Raw genomic sequence first — 15,195 nt, forward strand, 5'->3', positions numbered from 1 at the left:
TGAAAGACACTTGCTTTCATGACTTGTCAGGACTTTTTCCCATGGCTTCTATATTTACAGCAACTCTTCCTTTCAGAAGTCACCTGAAATGTCCTCAGTTTATTTTCTTTAGCTATAGGAACGATATCATTCTTTCTTTAGCTTTAGGAACTTTGGTTCCTGTGCCATTTTCCTCCAGTTTCTATATAAGCCACGGGTTCCTCAGCTAAAAACTCCTCCTATCTTTGCTTCTTCTCCCACACCCTTGCACCTCCTCCATTTCCAGCTCTCAAAAGATAGCAATAAACATGATCAAATTTGCACCAACTATTAGACAGCAGTGTCTTGTTTTCCCCATCAGCCACACATCAGATGGTTACACCATATAGTTGAGCATTTTCATCTGAAATCTGTCATTGGAACTGTTTCATTGAAGCTGAAGACATATTTAGGTGGAAAAGAGGTGGTCATTCACAAGCAGGCAGGAGCCAGTTACTCAACCCATTCCTGCTGTGTGGAGACACTGGCTGGAGTGGTGTCACACCAGAACAACTCCTGTGACAGAGCCAAGATGAGATCCCAGCACTGTCAGTTGTCAGTCTTCAGGCTGGGTCTTCCTTTCACATGCGGGATGTATTTTCAGAAGCAGCACAGCATCATTGCTCCCCATGTTTCTCAGGCAAAAAATCAAGAAAATCTCATCAAGAAGTAGTTCTGTACAGTAGCCTTACTGGACTCCATCAGGAGCATATGACAGTTGGCTTTGGCCCTTCTTGGTGCTTTTGTTTCATTTCTTTGGCAATGTTTTTCTTGCCATCTGCCTGTTACTTCTTCCCCATGAAGAACCTGACCTTTATGAATCATCAGGTTAATGACAGCTCATTACTGCACCTGTGAATCAGGTTATAATTAGCCACTTCAGACAGATCCGGGACAGGAAGCTCAGAATTCATTGTTTGGGCTTGCACACCTACTGAGAAGTTCAATTCCAAAACCAGGTCATGTCGAACCATCCAATTCATCAAGACCACTGACTGAGGGAAGAAATTATTTTTCCAAGTTTCTGAACCACTGTTCATGCCAGAGATTATTTAAAAGGCTGAAAAACATAAAGAGTCCCCAGAACAACATTGTGCTCCTATGTGGGCTTCCTAACCACAGCCTGAACCTAAGAAAACAAGCTGCATTAATTCCTCTTGGACCACACTTTCCACCCAGAAAAAGGGTGTAACTGGTAACACCAACACATCCTCAACATGAAACTAGGTCATTTTCATGCAACTAGAGACTGCAGCCATTTAAAGCACAGGCTATTTGAAACAGATAAAAGCAACCTCAGACAATGGTGGAGACAAGCACAAACTGCCTTTTTTTGGTTTTTTTCTCTCTTTTTTTAATATACTGAGGTCAGGGAAGCATCAATATTAATGTATATTAGAGCTGTTCATGACCAGGACACATGTACCACTGAAAAGCAACTAGCACACTCTGATGTAGTGCTGCCCCAGGGAACAGCACCCAAGTGTTATTTATTTATTTGCAAGTATAACACCAAAGTTAAGGGAACCTTGACATTGAAGGCCATTTCCCTTAAATAAATATTTTTTGCTTGTTCATATTAGGCCCTGAATACAACTGCAAGTTGAGATGTGTGTGAATCAACAGACTTTCCCAAAAAACTGGGTGCAGACCAGAGTTACTGGATACAACAGGTGCAGTCACTGCCATGATGTTCTCAGACATATTCAAAGCAATTTTCCCACAGGCTAACTCTACGTTCACAAGCAACCCACCACCAGTTCTTCAGCCACTGTTGTAGAAGGCATTCAAGGCTGTTAACACCTTTCCTATTGCTCAAAGCAGTCTGAATATGTGTGTACTTCTATCAAAAGAGCATTCCAACCTCAAACACACAAAAATAAGCAGGTATTTTCTTAGACTAGTTTAAAAACCTATCTTTCACGTATGCATGGCCTCTTACCCTGAAGAGCTGTTAAAAAACCTGTTTAACTAATTTTCATGTTTTCCATCTCCTTCCCATTAAAATACAGCAAGCATTTCAGAAGCCCTTGCTATTCTCATCCACAATGAAGGAAGAGTGACTTAGAGAAGCATTGTCTATTTGGTTCTTGTAAAAATAGTTCACAATGATACTAATAACAAGGTGTGCTGCATAAGTCACAGGCGGCTGCTAAGTATTGATGCAAAACTTTTTGTTATTTTTCTTTCCTGCATGATTGTAGCTCAAAATTTGCAAAATATGGCAGTAACAGCTCACACAAACTATTCCAGATTATTTATGCACCATTCTGCATTCTGCAAAATGTCTTAAGCTTCAGCTGCCATACCAAATGCTGTGATGTTCTGACCTGTATCTGTGGAAAACTTCAGCTGATGCCACTATACTTCTCAATAATCAGATATACCAACAATAAACACCATGACAAACAAAAGCACCAAAATCCTCTTCTTCCACTCCACCCTCTTCCGTGTGTACAACTGAGACCTCAACAAATGAAGCTCACGTTCTTCAGAAGAAAAAAAAAATTAGATTGTGAACTTACTTTCTCCTTGCCAAACATTTTTCATCATGTTTTATACTGCTACATGTATTGATCTGCCTCACAAACACTTTTGAATACTGCAACTTTTTAAATAACTTTTCATATACCACAGCATAGTTTGGTTTTCATTAGCAGTGTACTTCTGCAAGCAAAAAGAACAGTGCATGCAAACCCCAGGCTTTGACTAAGTACCACAAAGTTGCTCCGTCCCCTACAAGTGGACATATGAATATCTATTTTAAAACTGCAAACAATTACCTTAGAAGCAGGGTGAATTTGACATAAGCAGACAGGACTTTCTGCAGTTACTTTGCTTAATAAAATTAAATTTCCATCAGGCATAAATATGGCCTAATACATATTTAACTATGTAAGCCAACATTTCACCTATAGTCCTAATAAAAGTATTTTTAAATGTCCACAGTGAAGTGCAAAATATAGTAAGCAGTGAAGAATTTCACACAATGAAGCACAAGTTAAGAGAAAATAATGGAAAAAGAAATTTTTCCCCTCCTGGGTAGAAACCGAAAATTTTTCAAACTCTTATTTTGACTATATTTCAAAGCCTATATTTGTTGTCACCTTACACATCCTGCCTGTCACAAAAAGGTTGAAACAGTAGTAAGACTTGTTAGAGAAACACTTGGGTAGAGAGGATAATGGGCTGAATGTAATCCCAAAGTGCAATACCCAAGCTGACAGGACTAATGTAATCCTTAGGATGGCAGTCAGGGAGCCATGTCATCCTACCTTAATTTAGCAATGTCACTCCTGCTACAGATTTGCTGTTGTCCAGAATCCAACAAGGCACAGATGTTGACACAAATACTGATAAACAAAGACCTTTCACCTATCTTTCATCTCTGTAAAACCTGTACTCATAAGCTGCAGTGGGCCAGATCAGACTCTGAGTCAGCCTTATTATTGTGAAACAGAGCAGGATAATGAGCACCTTCCTGCAGAAGAAGACAGCTCCTCATCCTTCTCCAGGACTCCATGAGATCTCTTTTCCCTTCTGTGTGCATGACCTGGAGTCCAGCCAGAGCAGCCCTCGGGACAAAGCCAAGGCCCGTGCCAGCACTAAAGGCATGACAAATTTGCATCTCAAGCAACTCCTTCAAGGCAGCAAGTCACAGGCAAGGAAGCATCCTTTCCTTAAGCATCAGTTTCATCTACCAACAGCAGCAAGCAATGCTCACTGCTCTGTACAGCTGGTACTGTGCTACCAGACACTCTCAGCATGCAACAGGACCAAGTTTCTCCTCTTCAGCTATCAGGCAACACCAGTCTAGATACACAGCCAGACCAACCAGCACAGGCAATAAAAATGCACTCTCACATCCCAGCTGTAAGAGCAGCTTTAAAATGTCACTCAAAAATAGTCGAGATCAGAGCAGTCTGGGCCACCTTCCCACTGCACAGTTGTGGTGCTGGCTTGGGAACAAGACTCTTCCACAAGGACCTTCGAGAGCCCCTTCTGAGCTGACCTGGCACCACAGGTCCAGACTTCGTACAGACCAACTTGCATAGAACCAGGGATTTTGGAAAATCATCACTGTGAAATACCACCTAAAAAAATCCCACTGTAGTGGGTACTGAGAATAAGAGGGAAAGCCTCATCTTTTATCTACAGCCTTGGTGCACCAACATTCTGAATACTGCTCAAAAACAGTTAAAGAATGGCAACTGAACTGATGAAAGGGATGGAGAACCCTTAAAGAGACAGTGGAAAAGCAGGAACACTTTAGACTGGAGAGAATATAAGAGAAGAAAGGAGTCATTAAGGATGGCAAATAAACTGAATGCTGAACAGTAACTCCCCAAATCTTACAATTCTGTAACTGCGGGGCACTTCTTGAAATCACTACAAATCTGTTAAAAAGGAAAGCAAATAAAATGCTTCTTTAGAGTTAAGAGGGGACTTCTGTAATGTATTGTCTCCATAGTTTCCAGTGGAAGATAGCTCAAGCAAATAATAGTGTTAAATAAATTCATGGATAACAAATCTGCAAACAGTGACTGAAGTGAAAGACAGCAATGTACCTTCTGACCCATAAATAAAGTATGTGTGTATGCTTACAACGAGTGGCTGAGGGAACAGGGGGTGTTTAGGCTGGAGAAAAGGAGGCTCAGGGGAGATCACACTGCTGTCTACAACTGCCTGAAAGGAGGTTGTAGCCAGGTGGGGGTCAGCCTCTTCTCTTAGGTAACAAGCTATAGGACAAGAAGAAATCACCTCAAGTTGCACTGGGAAGTTTTAGGCAAGGTATTAGGAAAAATTCTTTCACCAGAAGGGTTCTCAAGCACTGGAACAGGCTACCAAGGGAAGTGGTTTAGTCACCATCCCTGGAGGTATTTAAGAGACATGTAGATGTGGCCCTTGACTGCATGGTTTAGTGGCAGCCTAAGCAGTGCTATGTTAATGGTTGGACTTGATGATCTTAAAGGTCTTTTCCAAACTAAATAATTCTATAGTTCCATAGGAGCATGAGGTAGATAGACAACAGAAAGAAACTAGGTCCACATGTTTCCTATAAATTGCTCCTATTTTCATTGCCACCAGCAGACGTGGACTGCCAGCCTCAGCAGAAAGGTATTTTTACACCTGAGTACAGAAGGAAGTGGGAGGCTGGGAAGGGTTCGCATGGTGTTGGAAAACCGCATATCCAAGCAAAACATTTTGCCTGTCTGCTCTTGCTTGTCACCTCTAAGTAAGTGGCAGTGCTTAGCATGTGATCACCAACTCAGCCTGCACCATCTCCTGATGACAGCACTTGGTGGTGAGCCACAGATCCTGCTGCTCAGCCGAGTAATCTCAGCTACTGCTGGGGAAGATAAAACAGGCAGCTATGTACACAAGTGGCCTAGAACAACCAGGTCCCCAAGTAACTGCTATGGTCTTAAGATCTATGTAGCTAAGCAGTGTAAGGAGAGACAACATCAAATGCAGTACTTTGCATCATCAAGATGGATGTCCTTGAGGCTGAAAGAACCTAAGGATATGGGGAGGTGTTTCTATCTGTCATTGCAGTGGCAAGGAAGGATCAAATTCCAGTTACTCACATGCATTTAGGGCTTTGCTGTGGCACTGGGACATCCTTGCTGCTGCTAGAATAGGAATAACACGGACTGGGCAGTCTGGAGAAGACACAGGTTTTGAGAAGTATAAGCATATGCAGTGGCATGGCAAAGGCTCTGGCATTCAGTAGTTCCAGGCAAGATCCCAGAAGGAGGGCATTACAAGAGATGAAATGAAGAATATCTCAACTAGAAAGTGTCATGGCACTTCTGTAGCCACAGCAGCATGTATGGCCAAGTAACTTATATGTACATGGATGTTAATTATGTAGTTTTACAGGACAACATAGACAGCTGCACTCACTGTGAACTGCTACTTTATTTTAAGAGCACCTAGGCTGGAAACATATGCTTTTACCAACACTTCCCAGAGACAGTCAGAGATCTCACCTTTCAGCTTTACAGTGAAGATGTTTCTCTTACCTTGCTTTAAGTACTTCATTGACTCTTTGTTCTAGTTCTAATCTCCTCTGCCGTTCCTTTTCTAGCTCCTGCCTTAACGTTTCAGCGTTTGTTTCTTCTCTCAGCTTCCTGAGCTCCTCCTCTGTTAATTAAAGAAGAAGACAAAGATTAAGTTACCCTGAAGTATTTCTATAAGAAATTTAAAATCTAATTATGACAGATTAGGTGTGAGGAATTTTTTTTAGCTGTGCTATACCAAATATGCTCACCAGAAAAAAACAAGTATTCAAGAGCTAGACAGATTTTATAAAGAGCACACAGATGTATCAAGTAAAAAATGTTTCATTACAATTGTTAAGCAAGGAGGAAAACAACTCTAAAGTTTTCTTTTCAAGATGCAAAATAAGCCCTTGGTACAAGCTATCGTTACTTAAATATGACATACTCTTCATTCCCCAAAGAAATAATCAGCAGGAAAGGCTGTCTATTGCTAAATTCAGTGGTCTTAAAAAAAAAAAAAAAATCTGTTTTCTTCCCTCATGTCTCATGTGGGTGGGAAAAAACGAAACCATGAAATCAGAAGAAGTTATATGAGGCCATATAAACCCATTCCCATCAATTTCTGGCACCAAGTCAGATGGTCCCTCTGTGAGCCTCAGCACCCCATAATTTTAAGAAAGGGCTGTGAAACAAGAAACTAACTTAAAAATTTTACACTTTTCCAAGGTTATTGTGTGCCCTACTAACCTCCATGTAAAAATTATATATATAAATGTACTCACATATTTACTTACACAAACACATACACACTCTCACAACGTTTTTCACAAGAAGTTAGTATCAAGTCTGCATAAGGCTTTTTTGTGGCTAATTAGCCCTGATTTTTGTCACTGGCAATGTCCTTGCTCATGACCTTATTTATTCTAGAGCTAAAATGGGGTCACTATTACTGACAACTTTTCCCAGATAGGCATACATGAGACATGGCAAAAATAAGACAGGGAATTTCTTTTTTTTTCTTTTTAAACCAAAATTTACTCCACATTTTGTTCTCTGGGATGGTTCTTAAGCTCAATCAGAACAATCAATAGTAGAACAGCAGGTGTATTTCAAGTTTACAACAAATCAGACAGAAACTACCTGATATTTCCACTATCATTACAAACACAGGGGGTTCAGGCTTTTTATATTGTTTTACAAGACTGGTATACTATATTATATCCTCCAGAGGGTCGTTACACAATCTCTTCTGTTTCTTTTTGCTGTCTAAATCTTTGATAATCAGAGAATTTTGATATCTGAGCCTCTCTGTCTCCAATCACTATGCTTCTTGAGAAGCTCTGAAGCTGTACTGCACATGTCCAGAGGAACTGATGCACTCTCTGTGCCCTGCAGGAAGCCTGGTGCAGTGTGTCCCATCACTTCATCTGCTGGTGGGAGATTGTCTGTACTGCAGCAGTAAGGGCTTTAGAATTAGGAGAATTAGAATTAGAGAATTTAGAATTAGTAAGAGCACAGAATTAGGAGAGATGGAAAGAAGATACATGAATCAAGGGGACAACACAATGGCTTCTACTGTGAGGCTACAGGCTGGACTCCACCAAAGAGAAAGGAGTGCTGTTATACATCTCCCCACTGAGACATGGTCAGTGACGCTGAGAAGAAGAGCTGAAGCACAGAACGTTATCCTCCAGCAATTAAAAGTGAGAATCCTCAAGGGTGAGGGAGGGAAATGTCACTGTTGCAGCAGGTATTGCCTCTCTTGTAAATAAATGGAAAGATGTGGACGTAACGGCAGACTTCTACATGGAGCTGTTCCTAACTACGTATCCACAAGGAATTTTAAATCCAACAAGAAAACCACATTTATAATTTACCCTACTTTCAAGGGCTTGTCTTGTTTCAGAACAAGAGCCTGCACACAGCTGAGGGGAAACATCTGTTGCACTTTAAATTCACTGGAGCTTGTGCAATATCATGAAGATATCACAGAAAGTTCCAAAGCTTGACAGAGACGTTATCTTCTAAAGACCATTAAAGGGAAAAAATTCTTCATTACGCATTTTTTGTTTTATTAAAGAGGAAGTGACTATGCATTTTGTGTACACAAGAAAACCACACACATTATAAATTAACCTCAGTGTCCTTGAAAGTCAGATCTTCCAGCTTCCTTAATTCCAGTTGTTCTGATTGTGCTACATCTTGTACTACTAAAACCAAAACAAAACCTCCAGAAATTTTACCTCTTGTCCTCCAAAGAGGACAAGCAGTGCCAAATATTCTTCATGGAAAGAGGCAGAGTTAAAGGGTACACAGTGAAAGAGGCAGAACTCCTATAAACAAACAAACAAAAAAATACAACATCCAATCCTTAAGGACTGTCATAGCTTCACATTTCAGAGCATTTCCTAACTTTCCCATACATGACTGCAATTCAAATCCACCCCATCAATTCCTTAAAGCAGTATTTGTTGCTACTTTGGCAGCAGTGTGGTCTGGCACTGTAAAACCTTCGTGTTCAGTTAGTTAAATACTCTTAAGTCTGCTAAGCAACAGAAGCCACAGAGAGGGGAAGGGGGGGAAGTTCTTCCTTGCTCTCTCCCCTGAAATAATCTACTATGTGGCCAAGCTGAACTACACTTTTAAAGCAAATTTCTCTATCCCTGAAAAGTCCTCCTGCAGAATGAGTGAAGCTGGCCACAAAGAGCAGAGGTCATGGACCCCTGAGAAGAATCCATAAGAACATTTCACCATGGTATCTCTCTACTGAGTTTTACAGATGAGTACCTTCCTTGATGATGAGAATGGAGGGTTCCTTGGATTTCATCTTCAGTTGGTCAAAATTCAAACATCCTCCCCACTCCGAACACACACAAAAGGGTAAAACCTAAAAGGTCAAACTTCAAGCTTCCAGATAAATCAGTTTCTATAATTTCCTTCCCAGGCATATCCATCACAGCTCACTATGTTCTCCAGGGCAAGAAACATTAAAATATTGCTAGAGGCTCAATGCATGTCTTAGCTGGACATTCAGGTGAGGTGAGCAGCCATAAAGGTGACCTGGTTAGAGGGGGGAAATTACAAAAAGAAGAAAGTGTCCGTTGAAATACTGACAGAGAAAATGCTGGCAAGCCTGGGAACTAGGCCTGGGAACCAGAAACATTGTTGAGAAATACAGCTGGCCTCTCTGAAATGAGTAGCCTGGTACCTAGAAACCTGAGACACCCTGAGATGCCATTGATAAGCACAAAAAACAAGGAACCACAACTGCCACTTATCATCTGAAAAGATGATAAGATGAAAAATAGTCTGAAAACAGAAAACATCCTGAGAAAGTAAGACTTGGTAACTGACATTGGCTGTTACATCTGCAAGGAAAGGAAAACAGTCTAGAAAAATAATAATTGACCTGAGAGCAAACAACATCTTTTGGCTATTCTGGGTGAAATATAGAAATTAACAGCATCTATTGGCTGCTGAAATGGTAGTGTCCTTACTTTCCTTATTTCTCTCTGATATAACTTAATTTTCATCCAAAGCAAAACTTCTCTCTCCAAGAACTTTGCATGCTGCACATCCTTTTCCTTTCCTAAACAAGATGAACTCTTCACACAAACTTTCTGAGATTGTGGTTCTTCACCCAGGACACTATGGTTTGTCCTTCCACATCTGGGATGGTTTGGCCCATTCTGACATCTGTTCAGTATAAGCTTGATACTGGTATTAATGTAAACTTTTGTATATGTTAATATGAATAATCCATCATAATTACATTTTCTGGGGATTTACTGGAAAGTTTGCTTCATTAGTGAAAAGTCTGTAGTAGCCTGTAACAGTATACACCTACTTGGATGCTGCCATACTATTGATTGCTCCCAAGAATTTATACAGCTCAATATATATATATATACTCATATATGAGTTATAAATCATAGGTATAGTTGCTACTCATGATTTTTGTGGCAATCTGTAATAAAGTAGAGAATTTAGAGTAAAAAACTTCCATGCCCTTGAGTCTTACAGAAGCCTATGAACTCAGTCACACAAACATCTAAATACCTACACAGTGGGTAATTCTTTAGGTTGTGACAGAAGGTGTTACCCTGAAAAAATGCTTTAGAAGCTCTCTAGCAAAGTCAACTTCGTAGAAAAGCAGGACAATATCTAGATGCTATTGCTCTTTTAAAATGAGCTATAAAAGTCTGTAAGACAAGGCAACAGTGATGTTTCAGTGACAGTAATTATTGCACTTACTATTGCACTGCTTACCCTAGGAGAATTGACCCCATAGTAAAGACCATCATCAGTGATGTATGTCACAGGTTACCAAAAAAAAACTTACCCATTTCAGTTTTTCTACAGCATTTTATCCTCTATGAGATATAATGGAACTGTCGCACCTGAGCTCTAAGGATTTGACAACAGAAATTGAAAGGCTTAACATTTCAAAAAGCTTAGTTGACACCATGTAACTGCTAAGACGGAAGTTTTGTTGCCTTATCTTACAGCATCAGCCACCACAGCAAACGAAAACTTTCAATTTGCTCCTCAGAATACTTCCCTGTAAGAAATGTTCTGATAAAAAGCACTTAAACACCCAGGTATTTAGTTCTGGTGAGACTGAACAGAAAGTGAGTAGTGTTTAGAAAAGAAGGATGGTACATCAGGCTAGAAGGCGTGGCAGAACATTGGATTTCTAATTCAAAACAGCTTGTACAGTAAAGCGGATGTTTCCCCTAATCCCAGGATTGGAGGTAGATTAGGGAGCCTCCTCGAAGCAGTTTTATATAATACCACTTCTTCTCAGACGTACAGGTATGTTGCAAAATCCTCCTCTGGAGCAAAGTGACCAAAAATTCCTTTGAGAGCAGAGCTAAAGACCATCAGTTACTGTTTCTAGCTACCTGAACCCAGTTTAGTGTTAAGTTTAAGGAAACTGAGTTAAAAACTAGAAAAGGCAAAAAGCACGTGTGCAACCCTGTCATATTTACATGGGGAAACACCAGTACTTAACAGGACAAAAATAACCCTTCTATATCTATGTTAATCATGGTAAATCTCCTTACAACTCTTTGAACATTACTGGAGTTCAAGTATGTTATTTAATTGTTACTAAACACACTAAATCCCAACTACACACTTTCAATCTGGATCTCACCAGTTGTGCTGATGGAGCCAGGCACTGGGACACTTGTCTCCAGGGCAGGTGCCTTCCACCCTTACCAGGCTCCCATTTCCTACAGAAAGCTGATATGTTAACTTTGTCCCAAGTAAACGGACTATGACACTATTAACAACGTGTCAGGAGTCTGAAAACAGATCTATTTTTATCCTCAGAGACAATGAGAACTTTTAGTCTTCATCTTAAAAACCAGCAGCAAATGGCAGTGCTGTGAAAGACATGGAACGGCTCCATCACTTATGATAAAGCAAAGACAAACAAAGAACATTGCCTGACCAAGAAGCAGTCATGGAGGAAGAATCCACAATGGAACTCCTTAACTTGCTTTTTTCTTGATTACACTTCCTCTGCAATTTACATGCTCCTCTGAAGACATGTTCACAATTCATAGCTATAACTAGATACAGTTTAATTGTGCTTAATTTATTATCTGTTCTTCTTCTAATCCATGATTCCCCTTCTCCAGGGCATATGTTTTTTCCTAAGTGACTTGAGAGCCACGGAGATTGCCAAAAAACTTATCATAAATCTACCCAAAAGATTTCAGATAAAACACTACCTTTTGATCCCAGACATTGTGAGATATCCCACTTCTCTGCATGCCAGATGCTTGGCAAAGTGCTTATTTAAGCCATCACACTATCAGCTCCACTTTATTAACTATCCTTTCTTCTTTAAGTCACCTCTTAAGGTAATGTTGTCTTTCATGCTTGGACTTCCACACTTCACTTGGGAATCCCAAAGCTCACTGCTTTGGAGGATTACTCTGAGGATTTTATGAAGGAAGAACCAAAAAATGTCCTTTGTCAAAATGGATACCAGCATTGTTGTTCTCTATAGCTCTTCCAGAGCTGGACAACTCTTCATTTTTTCTTTTCTTTTGTGTTTGTGAACATCTTGATTTGTCAATTTAATGGCTTTCCTTTGTGGTCAAGGCCTCTTGCAGATTTGCATGACTCTTTCATACAGAAAACATAACAAAAAAGATTTTCTAATAGGAATATTGGTGTCATTAAAAAGCCAAAAGCAGACAGACTCATTAAAGATTAAGCATCTTTATTGAGTGCATATTCTTTCCTCCTCTCTGCCCTGTTTTATATAGGTATTTTGTTAGAATGGAGAAGTGAAACAGATAAATATAAACCCCACATTTTCAATATCACCTTTCTCCAGCTAAGTCTGCACACACGAAAACAAAGAAGTGACCTGTCATTATCCGAATCAGTCATCCTTTAAAAGCTTTAACACAGGTCTGGCAGTTAAACAATTGTTTTTTGCTTGGTTTTGTTTCCATCGTTCCTTTGTGCTTCTCTTTGCTCTTCCAAAGACAGAGCTCCTGCCCCAGGACTTACACTAAGCAGAGCTTTAGAGGACCAGCTTTTGAGCCTCTTTGCATACGCCTACAGGGCGGGGGGCAGCGTGGGCTCCTGCTCTGCTGATAGGAAATAAGCCAACTCTGACCCAGAGAGTGGAGGGAAGGCCAAGTCTGAACCATCATCCTCTCACAATCAGTTAATATTCACTGCTACTATTCTCCCCACCTGAACAGCAAGAGTTTGATATAAACTGCGTTCTCTTTCATGTGATGAGGAAGACTGATTTACAGAGCACATCATATTTGACTAAGTCTTCTTCCTCTGTGCAAACTGTTCCAGCCTCCTCTCTCACCATTCCTGTTACATCCTACTTGGAGTGGGTGAGGTTAGAAAGAACCAAGATGCCATTGCTAAGGTTTGTACAAAATATTCATGCTAACTACCAATTAGTAACTTTACATTTACATTCAGTGGTTTCAGTGGAGCTTTATCATGTTGTATTAGACACAGGCCTGGATCATTTCCCCTTCATTAGGGAAGGATTTTAAATTACATTTCCTGAAAATATAGCTTATTGAGACAGACCCCCTTCTCAAAACATCAAGTGGAAAGGTTTGTATTGCTAGATACACTTAAAAGGTCAGCCATAAAAGTAATGAAAAATACTGCTGCTCTATGAATTTTCAGGAATTTCAGAGAATAAAAATGCCAGAAGTGTTGCAAAACCACCTAAAATAAACAGAGCTGCAAAAATGCCGTCATTATTGCAGGAATAGTTTTCACTCTGTGGTTTTGGCAGAAGTGAAACAGTCTATAAATGTTGAAATAATGTCTGGCTTAGGAATAGCAGCAGGCTCTTCCAAGGCTTTTGTGCTACTAAGCTGAGCAGGGAAATGCAGGTTCCACATGGGGTTCCCAAAATCTCTGTCCCAGTTATACAAAAGGGAGAGGCACAACAGTACTGACCATTGCCCTGCCTGGATTTTCACACCTTCTCTGCAATTCACAAAGCCAAGCTGGGCACACAAAAAAAAAGGCAGAAACAGGCAAAGCCCATGTACATTACACAGTGTGTAGGTGGTATCTGTTCAAGGCACTGGAGGAGCTCAAACAATACATCTCTCTGAGCACTGTGCTGCATTTTGGTTCATCAGATTCATGAAAAGGCAGTGACAATACAAGATCCTCCAGGATTTGGGCATCTTCATGTACAGCATCATCACTTACATCATCAAGTACATGCTTTGTCCAATGACAAGGGCAGATTGCACAAGCCAGGCTCAGACCAAGGATTAGCTCAGGATTCCAGCCTGCTGCTGCATTGGGATAGAGTCACATCCTTTCCCTCTCCCCTGCTCTTAGGAACTTCATACTCTTGGAAGCCAAGTTGAGAGCAAGCAAAAGCCCAACCTATCTCCTCCACCAGTAAGAGCAGAGTCCTTGGAGATCAAAATGCTCATTATTCTGTACTGAGGCCTCTTGACCCCCTGACAAATGCTCTACACTGTTCACGACTGCCTCTTCCAATAGTGTTTCCAGGAAAACAAAGCCAGAGTTTTGGAGGGCTTTTTTTTTTTTTGCCCAGGAAAGCTAGAAATTAACTCAACATACACAGTATATTATATAAGTATCTTTGGGTATAAGTAAAATCTTTCCTATATCTCTTACGAAACTTCCTGTAGTTTTTGAGAAGTCTCCCAGTTCAGAAATCAGACCTAGAAAAATTTTTAACTTTGTTAGTAAGCAAATGAGAGCACTCTGATGAAGAGACAGCTCTATAGCAAAGCCTGGATTTTCACATTTTTATTGTGTCATCTCTGGGTGCCCAGGATAAACATTCAAAATTTCCCACCAGTCACCACAGGCAAACCAGTCTTCATCAGACAAACTCTACAATCTCAAAACAGATATATAAATCTCCCAGCGACACATTTTTAGTGCTAGGGAATCCAGGATTTTAAACTGAAGAAAAGGAAGTTTAGAGGAAGGAGTAAAGGATGTGAGAAACCCAGGGTAAGTGCCAGTGCCACAGCACCCTCAGCACTCATCAGCATGGGCACACTTTATTTCAGAGCCCATGGTGCAACACTGGGACCCCTTGGCCAAGGGCTGACCATGTAGCAAGGAATGGGTATTGTGGTATACCCAGCTGGTATTTAGGTCTCTCAGATAAACACAACAGCTGCTTACTCTTTTGCCAGGGTCTTCATCTACATAGCAAATCAGCTCAAATTAGCTCTAGATTCTGCTTCAAGATTTCTGAACCTAAGGTTCAGATTACAGGCTGCTAGATCAGTAAGAAAACAGCAAAACCAATGTAGTCAATCTATTCTTCTGCTCTTCTCTAGGTCTGCTGTGTCTACTGCACCTGGTGTACCCTCACATTAGGAGAAATTACACCAAAGGTATTCTGACACAGTTGGTAATTGGACTCTGGCACAGCTTCACTGCCTATTTGTTGCATACAATTACTAGGACTGTTGTCATGTGGTATAAACATCATGACTGAAACCACTGATTTGGAAACACCTTAAAGGCTCCTGCCACAGACTGCTGTATGGAGTGTAATGCAAAAACCCTTGTGGGAGAGGATTACATATGCTTCTAGTACTCCTCATTCTCATGTGAGGTTCCTTTGATTTACCAGTTCATGACTAACCCTCTTGTCTAAGAG

At 40.5% G+C, this 15,195-nt stretch overlaps 1 protein-coding gene across 1 annotated transcript in view; it reads right to left on the reverse strand.

Moving 5' to 3' along the window:
- Positions 1-15,195, reverse strand: part of GRAMD4 (GRAM domain containing 4) — a 75,296-nt gene that overhangs the window by 24,046 nt on the left and 36,055 nt on the right. The window contains exon 4 of the mRNA XM_014868954.2: positions 6,045-6,165. Coding sequence (XP_014724440.1) covers positions 6,045-6,165 — 121 coding nt within the window. The remainder of the gene's footprint in view (positions 1-6,044; positions 6,166-15,195) is intronic.

The sequence above is a fragment of the Sturnus vulgaris genome, chromosome 5 (assembly GCF_052056855.1).
Source record: "Sturnus vulgaris isolate bStuVul1 chromosome 5, bStuVul1.hap1, whole genome shotgun sequence".
In the NCBI taxonomy this organism is placed as follows: Eukaryota; Metazoa; Chordata; class Aves; order Passeriformes; family Sturnidae; genus Sturnus; species Sturnus vulgaris.